We start from the raw sequence: 13,205 nt of genomic DNA, 5'->3' as shown, positions 1-13,205 counted from the left end.
TATACAGTAATTAGAGAAGGTTGTTAAATAGTTTGTTTATGAAGACAGCATACATGTAAACTTAATTTTAATCATGCATAGAAGCAATATTTAAGTGTGCATTCAAGTTGACAAGGTTTGTGGTTACTGGAGACACAAAATGAACACTGCCAAACACTAACCATTGCATTCTGCATATTTTGTAAAGTTATAGGTGGTAAAAAGTTACTCCTATATTCTTAACAAATCTGATGTTTACAAAAAAGATCTGTTCATGAATGATGCTGGAGACCAACAAAAATTAATCAATATATACCTTGCGTGTACAGTAATGCTTCCTCTCTACCTGTGTCTCGGTATCTGAATCCAGTTCCAAATACCAGTGTAAGGGAGGAGTGAAAGTCATTACATCGTCATGATCACCCAATGACTCCTTGGGTTGAAGATCTGTGAAGATGAATACACTTTCCTCCTGTACATTGACAGATAGATTCCTTGCTTGCTCAGTAAGAGATGGTGTCCTTGCCCAATCAGTGAGAGACGACATCCTTTCTTGCTTAGAAAGAAACTGTCTCCTCTCTTGTGCTGATACAGAAAATCTGTCTAGCTCAGGGACAGATAGTCTCTTTTCTTGGTCGGTATCAGATAGTGATTGTCTCCACTCTTGTGTTATGGAAATTCTCTTTTCTTGCTCCTTGACAGATGGTTTACCCTCTTGCTCATAAAAAGATAGTCCCATTTCTTGATCCTTGACATATGGCATGTCATCTTGCTTAGTGACAGATGATCTCTTTTTCTGAGTGACAGAAAGCCTCCTCACTGGCTCTGTGGCCACTGGTCTCTCTTGTTTCATTTCAGCATCAGAGCCTTGCTCTGTATCTGTGTGTACAGAAAATGAGCTCGTCGAAGACATATTCAATTTCTTAAGGCGAATAAAGCTTAAGTTTCTCACTGTTTTTGCAGGAACATGTAGAGCTCAATGTGCAAATCAGTTACAACTCAAACAACGATGTCAGTCATATCAAATTCATATTGCTCATTATGACAAGTATAAATATAAAGCATAGATGCAATGGCAAGGACATCTGTAAAAATAAAATTCCTCAGCTAGGAAGGCAGTTTAAATTCAATTTCCACTAAACAGTCTTCAATATGAACAGACTGAACATTTTTTGAAGTTCTTCCTAACACTATTTGATGATGTTATTCTCAATGAGGAAAAAAAAATTTGTTTGTGTAGCCTATTATAATTTCATTGCTGCAGTATAACAATATATAAATAAAATAAACCATTTAGCCACTTAGTGGAAAATAAAATTTAAGTTCAATCTGCATGTCCTTTATTTTTACCAAGAGTGAAGCATGTATCCACAGAAGAACTAAACACATATGGAATCCATAATCACAATTTAAGAAAAAAGTCCACGTCACTTCCTCATTAAGCACAAAAGTCAAATTCACTCTGGTATGGCCAGTGGAATATAATGTCATCCACTAGATGCTACAAAGGTAAATGAATTAAGAAATGTCCCTAATGTAAATATCATGTCAACATTTTCACCAACTGTGACACTATCAACATTTGTACTGTGTAACTGAACTTATCCTTCTTGTCTACTGGTACTCATGATGACTGTTCCACCAAGACTAAGTAACTGATGTAAAATGACAGTGCCCAATTTTTTTCCTTTGTAATGACATCACTGTATCATATTACAAATATTTCAAGCATTCATTTGTGACTATTGTTTTTAACATGGTTTGATTATCTGATCATGATAAATATCTTAAGTCCCTATCTATCACTTTAAAAATCTATCAACTTTAGAAAAATCTTTCAATAGTTTGCATTGAAACTTTTGAAGAAGAGTGCAAAATGTTAACATCCCCAACCCTATCTGCTTTTAAACATCTAACAAGGGTTTTTCTAGTGCAAACTAGAATAGGGGCTGACAGACTTTCTATACTTAACAAGTTTATATTTTGTCATGTGTGCATGCCTTTTGTGATTTTAAGCTTTTGGTTATGAAACTAAATATTTTCCTTGCCTATGACAATTTATATTTAACAAATTTATCACTGAAATCTATTGACAACAATGACATAAATAGCCATGAAAAGACGGACATCCTTTTATCCCCTTTCATTTTGATTTGTTCCTAGAGATATAAATGGTTAAAGGAGCAAACAAAAAACCATAGAAAAATAACAATGTTTTGTAAAAAGCTTAATTGTACTTTAACTTCAGCTATTAATGATAAAAATACAACTGTACTTGTAAATATATATGGGTACACCTTTGATTAATATAATGTCCTGACATTCCATTTCCATGACTCCCCAATTTCCCTGTGATGGAGGACTCCTTATATAACCTTTGATTAATATAATGTCCTGACATTCCATTTCCATGACTCCCCAATTTCCCTGTGATGGAGGACTCCTATTATGACCTTTGATTAATATAATGTCCTGACATTCCATTTCCATGACTCCCCAATTTCCCTGTGATGGAGGACTCCTATTATGACCTTTGATTAATATAATGTCCTGACATTCCATTTCCATGACTCCCCAATTTCCCTGTGATGGAGGACTCCTATTATTACCTTTGATTAATATAATGTCCTGACATTCCATTTCCGTGACTCCCCAATTTCCCTGTGATGGAGGACTCCTATTATTACCTTTGATTAATATAATGTCCTGACATTCCATTTCCGTGACTCCCCAATTTCCCTGTGATGGAGGACTCCTATTATTACCTTTGATTAAAATAATGTCCTGACATTCCATTTCCATGACTCCCCAATTTCCCTGTGATGGAGGACTCCTATTATGACCAACAACTGTGGCCACCAACTCCATCCCCACCAAACTGGTATGCACTATATCCAGTAACGGCATTAGTGAGATGTGACTCACACCGGGCCCGTAAGCTGGGGGGCCTGAAAATTTTGGAGTTCATTTAAAACAGATTATAATTAGGGCTAATTATTTAAAAATAAATTTGAGTTTGAAAACAAACCTGTATTTTTCTATGAATATTGCAAAGAATTTCTTCAGTGAGATAGAAATTAGAATTTGGGGGTCCATTGTTTTCATTTCTCATTGCCTGCACAGCTAATATCTCATATTTGACCTACAAAATCTATTGAATTAAGGAGTACACATACAATCCATTAATCACAAATGGACATGTATTGTCATCATGGTCATTAAAACTGACCAGCAAATTGTACAGAAAACAAAGTTTATGCCAGTTATATGTCCACCATACTGTCAGGTTACTCTGCATGGGTTCGAGGCTCAGGCCCGGCTAACATGGGTATGTGAGAAAGCCTGCCAGTAGCTTCTCGTGGGTCAGTGGTTCTTCCCAGGGTTTTCCAGGGTTCTTCCTCCACCAGTTATGCTGGCCGCCATGTATAGCCTATCTTGTGCTGAAAAATGGTGTTAAACACTACAACAACAACAACAACTGTCAGGTTACTAGCAAATCATATTATCAACATTATCGATTTAACACTGTTACTTGTCAGTGAGCTGTCTTTGGATCTTTGCTGTGCTTATCATATGGAGGTTGTTAAGAACCCCAAAAATAAAATGAAAGCATAAAATACTGATGTTTAAGTAACCAGGAGTGTGCATTTTATCCCCTGAAGAAATTATGGAAATACAGTTAAGACTTGTGAATCAAACGTTTACTAGCATAACATTTAGTACATTTCAACTATAGATAAATTTTTATATATATAATAAATCCATATAATATAAAATCTATTTTGCCTTGGATGTACTGTAATTGAAAATATTTATTGTAATTAAGATCAGGCTTCACAATAATTTCATGATACGGTCAAACAAGCAAAACGTGTGTTTCCGGTTGGCTGACCATCCCTGTTTCTCACTGCAAACCATAGCATTTTTTGCACCCATGGTATAAAAAAAAAAAATCACAAAAAATCACATTAAATATATATAATGTTAAAAAGAACACCTGCCAACCCAATTATTAAAACCAGTAAAACAGGAAACACATTTTTTCTTGGTCTAACAAATTTTGATCTGCAACAATCTGATGTCATGTTGCAATTAATAAAGAGTATCCCTCTTGGGATACTATCCGTATCCCAACTAACAGGTTACAATTTGAAATCACCCCTTATAAATCGTCTATGTAAATACAGCCTTGTGTCAATTAAGGTATCACCCATTTCTAGATAAGCAAAACTGCATAAACAAGGTGAGCCTGTATACATTGATTCACACAAAGTACTACAAGTCAGTAAATCTGGAGTTTCAAGTGCAATAACAAAATGGGGCATCTTTTAGGGTTTATGATCACAGTCATATCAATGAATAGCCCAAAAATATTTTTTTCCTAATATTATAACCCAGTGAATACAATTTCATCAAAACAAAACAGACTACACTGCACAAATTTCAACTAAATTCAATGTGAACAATTGGAAGCCATTATGTAACCCTGTAAGACTCTCAAGTGTATCTGAAACCTTAATTGTGTACCCAATTTTGATGTCACAGGAGCACCTGTGAAATTAAACATGGGGACAAAATTTAATTTAAGTGCTGACTTGGAACAGAAAACAAAAATTTCCAATCTCAAATCATGACATATTCACATTTCAGATCACATTTTGAAAATCATTTTAAGAAATCTATTAAATGAATATATAAATGTAACACCTAAGTAAACATCTGAAATCTACCATTTTTCATCTTCAGAGGTTGGTAAACCTTACAATACTTGAAGGATGAGAACTATTTCTTCTGGGATAATACTATAACACCAAATCAATTTTGGGCCCTTAGAAATATTACTGTTTTCATTCTTTAAGTTTTTATAAATTGCCCTTTCTAAATAACTTTAGTGTTTACATTTTTAAATTTACAGGAAATGATTGCAACAGGAAAACCAAAATTCTTGAAAGATCAAAACATTACAATACGTGATCTCAATTTTTATCTGCCCCTAGTAATTCTCAATATATAAACAAGTTATACAGAAGAACCTATCCTGAAAGACCATGAATTTTGCTAAAAAAAAGTATGATCTCTCAAGACAGGTGGTCTCTCATAACAGGTCACAATGATATATAATCAATAATTATTTGCATTGAGACTATGGTCTCTCAAGACAGGTAGTTTCACATAGCAGTGGTCTTTCAAGACAGGTTTTACTGTACAAAAATCGTTATTTACAAAGGCTTGAGAAATGAGTTAACTAATGTCCCCAACAATGACTACTTCCATAACCATAGTACATGTATATACTCCAGCAAAATATTATCCAACCTTTTACCTTAATGGTAATTCAGATCAGTTTGTTCGTAACTAAAGGTATTTACTTTCCCTACACAAACAGACAACAGATGTGTATTGCATCTTCAGAATAGACTGAATTACATTAATCAGAAAACTTTAATCAGGGTTAAAAGTGAAATAAAATTTTAAAATCTGAGGGCTTTTTCAAGAAGTTTTTTCAACGCCTGAAAAATTTCTTTATTAAGTTCAAGACAAAGTGAGCACAACATTTATTAAAAATTTGATAAAGTATCAATGATAGAATAAAATGACCGGATGTCTTTAATTTACATAATTTGCAGACTTTCTTGACCCCTAGACCAGCCTAACAAAAAACAATGTGCAAAATAGCATTCTTTGTAGGGTCAGGGTACAGACCTTTATAAAAAAAAATCAGATTTTCATTTTTATTTATTTAAGCTTCCTTCAGTTTTTGAATTTTTTTTTATTAAGGTATCTAAGGTCAAAATGAAATTTTAGTTTTCTTGAGGATTTTAAAGTTTGCTTCTAACCCTGTTTAATATTCATATTTCAATATATTTATGAGGAGCTACATTGGCTCAGTGGTTAGTGTGCCAGACTGATGACCAAATGTGTGCGGGTTTAAGCAAGATAACATGGTGTGTCATTGGGCAAGGCAATTTACTCCAATTGCCTCAGTACTAAATAACCTGTGTTGCTGTACCGTAAAGCACTAAAGCATACCAAAATTGGCACATTTATGGTTTAGATAATATAAAATAATAACGAATCAATGTATATTTTTTATGCTTTGTAAATTAAGAAATGAAATTATCCCCAATGAACTGGTTTCACTTGTCTGCAACTATCTCATGACTGGGTACAGTAATAATTTTCTTTCAAACTCTGGGTCGACAATAGGTGTCTCATACTCAAGCCACCCTGAGGGTCACATAAGGGCATTTTCGCTGGACCAAGGGCTGCAAAACCTTTGTTTTTTCCATGACACCTTGTGACACCAATCATTTTGTAGGCCACAGGATACGGCTTGGTGGGCCACATGTGGCCTGTGGGCCACATGTTTGAGACCCCCGGTTTACAATCAAGGTCAGAACCTATTGGACTTGCACAATTTTCTTTTGAATAATTTTTTTTCCATATACATGTAATGATGACAAGAACAAGTTTTTAAGGCAAATAATTTCAGTTCTGAAAACAAATATCCAACAATTTGTTCAGTACCACCAGACTACTGAACTGTAGATTTTTTGGTGAATGGTACTCGCCATTTCTTGTCAACTTTGACTCTTTCCTAGCACAGGGGAAGGCACATTTGATAAACGCAATCTATCCTAAATAACTGAATATATATATATATATATATATATATATATATATATATATATATATATATATATATATATATATATATATATATATATATGATGTCACTGATATTTTAACAGAAAACATAATAATCATGAATACTGAATACTGGCATTAATGTTTGAATTTTTCAAAATTCTAATCTCGTAAAATAATGCTTTGAATTTATGTAGGAAAATTAAATTATTGTTCTCAATAATTTTCTTTGTAGAATGTTTTAAAGGATTTGAACTTTTACAGGTTTTACCCTTATGCTTTGCAGAGGGGATATAATCAACTACCTAAAATACCTCATTTCATATGCACAATGGTATATTGAGCCTGAGGTGAAACTACAAGTGGCTAATTTGTGCTTTATTTTAAGCACACAGTATCCTAATATAGAACAGCCTAAAGAGAAATCTTTGTCAGCAATTATATACCAGTAATTATAAAAATTTACAGAAAAAAAACATTTTGATTTTCAAAAAAACACTTATCTAGTAAAATGTACTGAGTAGTTCAATTTGTACAGATTTTCTAGTATTTGTCATTTCTGTCACAGACTGCAGAAGGATGAATTTTTGCAACTTTTGTGGACTTTTTTGCTTAAATGGCACTTTGTTAATGTGGTCCTAATTAACGAATCCCTAATGCCACCTACCTAGTGTAACAGCTATCAATCATGTGGTTTATCTGAAATTCCAATGACTCAAAAGCAAAGTGTGAAATGTAGCATAATCAATACCTGTTGTGCTGAGCTTGTGTAAGTCTTAGTAAGAGGATCCACTGCCACCCTAACGGTTAGACACACAGACAGTTTGCAATAAATAACATGCACCACTACAATTTCTGCAGTTTATTCTGCCTGGGGTTTTTTGTATCGCAAAGAAGTAATTACTTTTTTTCTGTCCCAAAACAAATTTTTTAATTCAGTTTCTGAAAGTAAATGGATGAAAAATCCAAGCCCAGTCAGTAAATATTACATCATTTCTTTAACACATTGTAAAGTAAAAATAAAAAAACAGCACAAAATGATGTAAAACTTTTGACAAAATTTAAATTCCACAACTGAGCATTGTCACAGATATATACCGTCAGACCTGTCCTAGCCATCGCCTTTATATACATGTGATTTTACTAGTGGTTCGGTCAAAAATACCATTTTAAAGGACACACATATCGTTTTATAGTTGCATCTACTACTGTTGAAAATTACAAATTTTTTAAAAATTAAAAATGTTATATATTTACGTCTTCCATCATCATATTAGAAAAGCCAGCCAGAATGAGTCTACTGGGGACAGGAAATGTTCCACCAGTACAACATTACCAGTGTGATGATATATAGTGGATCCATTGTTTTAAGAATAATTGACATGTGTACAGAACAAGCTGTTAATTGACTACCTTACTACCAAAGTTCAGTGAGTATAAGGTCAAATGCGAGGGTTCTTCTGAGGTGCAATAAAGGAATAATATGGTCACCAGACAGTAATCTTGTGAAGGAAACTAAACATGCTATTGGATGCTATTAAAAATCTTTACAGTGAAGAAAAATATAAACAAAACTTCTCCTTTTCATTTAATTGACAATATACATGTACTCATAATAATTATTGTAACATCAGAATCTAAGTCAAATTTAGGTTCAAAATTTGTTGTTTTATTCTACTATGAAGAGAATACATATTACAGTAAAATAATTCATCTATCTTGTTTGCAATTTATTTAAAGAACCTAAAATGTATGCTGAGAAAAAATTATACTGGTTTAGAAGCCAATCTACTGATCAAAATTTGTAAATCTACTGGTTTGCTGTCCTGCTTCTGTCACACGTAGGCCCATGCTCAGAGGTAACCCGTTTACAATGGTCAACCTAAGTTTCCCTGGCAAATATTTTATATAAATGTCCTGTATGTAACAATCACCTGCTTTCCATGGTTTTTGGCCAAGAGTTTCCTAACCAAACAATGGTTTCTCCCTGTCTTAATAATAATAATAATAATAATAATAATAATAATAATAATGATATTTGGTGCATGGTATTTGTTCAAAACCCAATTTTAAAAGGTAAACCTATCTACAATGGTCACTTGTGTGCAATGGTCAGTTTCACCTTATCCCATAGGTAGCTGTTAATAACAGGTTTAAATAAAGTTTTAAATTGAAAAATTCAGACTAAGAGTTTTGAATAATATACATGATGTATATATATATATATGATGTTGATGATTTCCTTATAATGGTAATGCAGTGCAGTGGGTAGATTTCTTCACCCAGCATGACACATGTATGCATGAAGATGGACCCTGTTCTATACTATTTATAGAGCTTAGTAGAAAATATGAAATTTTAATGAAGAAAAGTTGGCAATATTCTTGACAGAACATCCTTTTCATTAAAAAGGAACACCAGTCAGCTCTGAATCAACACTCACCTGACTGAGCAAGTGCCAGGAAAATTAACCATAACACACAAAATGTTAATTTGCTATTTCAAGTTGTGCGAGTTTATTTTCTATCCCTGGTATGAAGCACTAATTAGGCTGTGGAAAAATAAAAAAAATTCCAAGTGAACAATGTTGGGGACATCTATAAAAGGTCAACTGTCGAGAAATTGTATTCATCAGGGTGGTATTTTGATTGATGGCATAACAAAATACAGAGTTCACTACTAAGTCATGACCCTCCATCATAAAAATTTATTTAACATTACAAAGAACAATTGTTATTCCAGACTTGGAAATATTAATAGACATTGACATTGTCTTTTGATTTGACAGAAAATTCCAAATAAGCTTTGGAGATCAGTACATATTTATGACAGAGGGATCAGAAACTGTCACAGGTACAAGATGGGGTTCCAGGTGACAAAGCGGTCTGAGATAACTCACATCTCACCTCTGTCTGTGAGGGTTTTGACTCGACCTGTGTGAGAAAGCTTGACAGTAGTTTCCCAAAGGTAGGTGGTTCTTCCCAGGGTGTTCTTCCACAAATGTACTGGCTGCCATATGTGGCCTATCATGTGCTAACAATGGCGTAAAACCCCCAAAATCATAAATCACTAGAACAAGAAAAGTGGTGGTATGATTACCATAATTTCAAAAACAAGACCCATTATTCTCAATCATAGAAGACCAAAATCTTTCCCCAATTTTAAAGAGAAAAATGCTTAAAGACATACAACAATCATAATAGTATATTTTAAATCTCATTACATTAACAATGAACAAACACTGAACATGACCAATATGGTCAGTTTTTGTTAAACTGTGTAGCTGGACAAAGGACTTTTTGTAGATTCAATTACAGAAGTACTGATTCAAAAGAAAATAATACAATATTGGTAAAGTGGCAACCATGTTCTTGACGTTAATAGGGCATGGAAAAAAGAAAACATTCAATTTCAAAGGTCAGCATGTCTTGCCATGATTGGCTAAGTTGTCTTTATAAGATTAACGTGTTAAACAATCTTCACTTTCAATTCTATCATCCCTTTACCATCATCTCTTTAGGTGAGCACATAAAGGTGTGCATGTTTATGCATATAAATATGAAAGATGCTTCTCACATAAATTCCTCTCTGAATCTCTGGTGACAGCCAATTATATAATTCATCAATCTCTTTTTTATTTTCATTTTCTTAATTTCAATTTGAAAAACCAGTCTTCACTACTGGATTAAATCAAATCCCGCTCTTTCTATTTCTTGTACCACTGTTGATACAGCACAACAAATTGGAATAGTTTGAAGAAGATATTTTTATTTTACTCAGATTGTACTTTTCAAAACTTTTACGAAACTTCTGTTTTTAAAAATCAGATTTCAGCCAACCATTTATCTCACTACAACTGCTAAGACTACCCTTGAAACACTGCCAAGAAAAGCCATAATGGATCAGTGGGTAGCATGTCAGAGTTGTAAACAAAAGAGTGAAGGTTCACATCCTACCACTGGATAATCCTGGTTCAGCTATAGTGCTGTTTTCTTAAGCAAGGCGCTTTACATCAACTGCCTCTGCACTAAATAACCCATTTGTGTTGCTGTGCCATAAATACTGTACACCAAACTGACACTAGCTGAATGATCTACTCACCCAACTTGTCAACTCCATGCTCTAAATAATACCTGCCAGTGTACCACAAGAATATTACCTCTTACAATGTTATGCCAGGCAGAAAAATAATTGACCATGAAATAGGACCTAGCTCTTTGTACCCAAAGAAGGCCGATGTACATGAATGAATTCAAACAAAAATGCCTGAGATGTGTGTTTTCGAAAGATGTTATATTACCCAAATGACAATTTATCAGTACAAAATTACACATCCTATATTTCTGGTGTAAAGGGCTATACCTGAGGCTCATGTTGGGACTGACCTACTAAATTGTTTGCAGGAGGTCTGTGATTTTGAAGAAAGAAAAAAATCCAGCCCCATATTGCTTTAAAAAATATTTTAGCTCAGAAAAACACTAAATTAATATCAATTAGTTAAGAACAGAAACTCTATCTAGAGATAAACAAAAAGAGAAAATATGGCTCAAAACAACACCCCCCCCCACCTTCTGAAAATTAAATGGTCAGATGGTTCTTTGCCTTTCATACACCGTTGGCTACAGTTTATTAGAAAGGTGGCTGAATGAATAAATGCCAGAGGACAAAGCATTTCATCAATGAAGCAGGTGTAAAAGTATTAAACCCTATGACCATTCATTCCTTAACTTCTCACATTTATAAAGACTACTGTTATTGTAAGGACAGGTTGTTTTTTCAAATTGTGTCAAACGTGTATCAAAGCTTTAGGTATTCCTATGTCATGAATCATGGAGAGCTGCTGAACTGATTCAGGGGGAATTAATGTAACACTACTTGTATTACAAATAGGTGTATGAAAAGTATTAAGTAAATAAGCAAAGGAGAAGCCAGAATTATAAAAAGCAATTACACGTACCATCTGTACTTGCTTATAAGTCGAGTCAAACTGCAACAACAAAGATCCTGATGTGTCGAGGCATTAAATGTATTGAGACATTAAATGTATCGATGCATTAAATGTGTTGAGGCATTCAATGTATCGAGGCATTAAATGTATCGAGATATTAAATGTATCGAGGCATTAAATGTATTGAGACATTAAATGTATCGAGACATTAAATGTATCGAGACATTAAATGTGTTGAGGCATTAAATGTATCGAGGCATTAAATGTGTTGAGACATTAAATGTGTTGAGGTATTAAATGTGCCTGCAGATCAGGGTCTCTGTTGTTTATTCTACTGATTACTCTGAACAAACTGCACAGACCTAGATCTACTAGTGGATTATGCAATGGCAGATGTGGGTTTGTGCAGTTTGCAGTTGGATTCGTCTTATAACTGAGGTGACAGGGTACAGTTTCATAAATTGGCCCCCAGCAAATTTCGTAACTTAAGGCTATGGTGGGACTTTTTCAGCTATTATTGTTTACTATTTAAAGATATGGATATATTTGTGAACTAGGTGTTTCAGGCTTGTGTTGTTCTTGAAACTGATGTCAGGCATGTACACCTTCCATAGTTACTCTGCAGTATGATGATAGTGAAATACCAATAGTCAGCTAAGAAGAAGATCTTTCCTTCCATAGCAGTAAACACATGAGTTTGAGGCAAGTAGAATATCTCAAAAACGGCTTGGTTGACAACTATTTTCAATTGCATCAGCCTGTTTAGTACACACTGTTTTGCAGAACTGTCACCTAGGAAAAGGGCTTCTGTTTGCACTGTGATCATCACATGCTGCCAAAAATTCCAGGTAGAAAATTGGGGTTGGGGTGCATACACGTCTTCTGTTGTGAACTGCCATTGACTTCTTTGGTCAAGTGGATAATATTCTTATGCTTTGTTTTAATATAGGTATCCAGAATTATGGACCTTTTTGACCTCAACTGTATTTGATTTTTTTATAATTTTTTTATACTAGGCCACTGATTGCGGCATTAAATTTGTACACTAAAACTGGCCACTGCCCCCTGAGTACATATGGTATGTATGTTTTGAAAACATGAAGGGACTGCTAATGCATACAACATTTCACATCAGAGATCACATACCTTAAATCCAAGCAAACTTTCCCTTGATGAATTAGAACTGTCGAACTCGGCAGATGAGTCACTGGGCTGTAGCAAGTTTGGATCTGATTTTCTCCGATGCAGACTTTGAAAAATAGACAATCTTTTCCTGATGCTAAACTTTCTAACAAGCTTTGTGAAAACACTATCTGACGGGGACTTCAACAATTTCTTTGAATTACTGTTTAGAGAAACTGAAGATAATCCTGGTACAGATTTCGAGCGTGCCATATCATAAACTTGTACAAAACACTGTACTAATAAACCATAAAATGTATTTTTAAGCTTGTGATGTCACACTATCAGTGGTGTGCAAAGACTCCAATTTGCTAAGATTAGTTCTAATTTCATCATGAAAATTTGTATTTCTATACATCTGTTCTCAACTTAGCCGACTTCCTAAAGTGTACTTTTACATGAAAAATTATAGTGCCAACAATAACTGTGACAGAACATGTTTCTACAC

The 13,205-nt window shown here is 34.0% G+C and overlaps 1 protein-coding gene across 2 annotated transcripts in view; it reads right to left on the bottom strand.

The window, feature by feature from the left end:
- Positions 1 to 12,971, bottom strand: part of LOC149775200 (protein unc-13 homolog D-like) — an 85,489-nt gene extending 72,518 nt beyond the window's left edge. Inside the window, exon 1 of one of the 2 annotated variants that reach the window (XM_089943937.1) lies at positions 12,722 to 12,971. In XM_089943937.1, the coding sequence (XP_089800063.1) occupies positions 12,722 to 12,970 (249 nt within the window). In that variant the 5' untranslated portion in view covers position 12,971. Of the gene's footprint in view, positions 1 to 295; positions 1,201 to 12,721 lie in introns of those variants that run through there. The other variant, XM_089943936.1, reaches the window with a different exon arrangement.
- Positions 12,972 to 13,205: the final 234 nt, after the last annotated feature.

This window comes from Sinohyriopsis cumingii, chromosome 19 (assembly GCF_028554795.1).
Source record: "Sinohyriopsis cumingii isolate HCF-2022 chromosome 19, ASM2855479v2, whole genome shotgun sequence".
Taxonomy (NCBI): domain Eukaryota; kingdom Metazoa; phylum Mollusca; class Bivalvia; order Unionida; family Unionidae; genus Sinohyriopsis; species Sinohyriopsis cumingii.
This window is presented reverse-complemented; position numbering and strand designations above follow the sequence as displayed.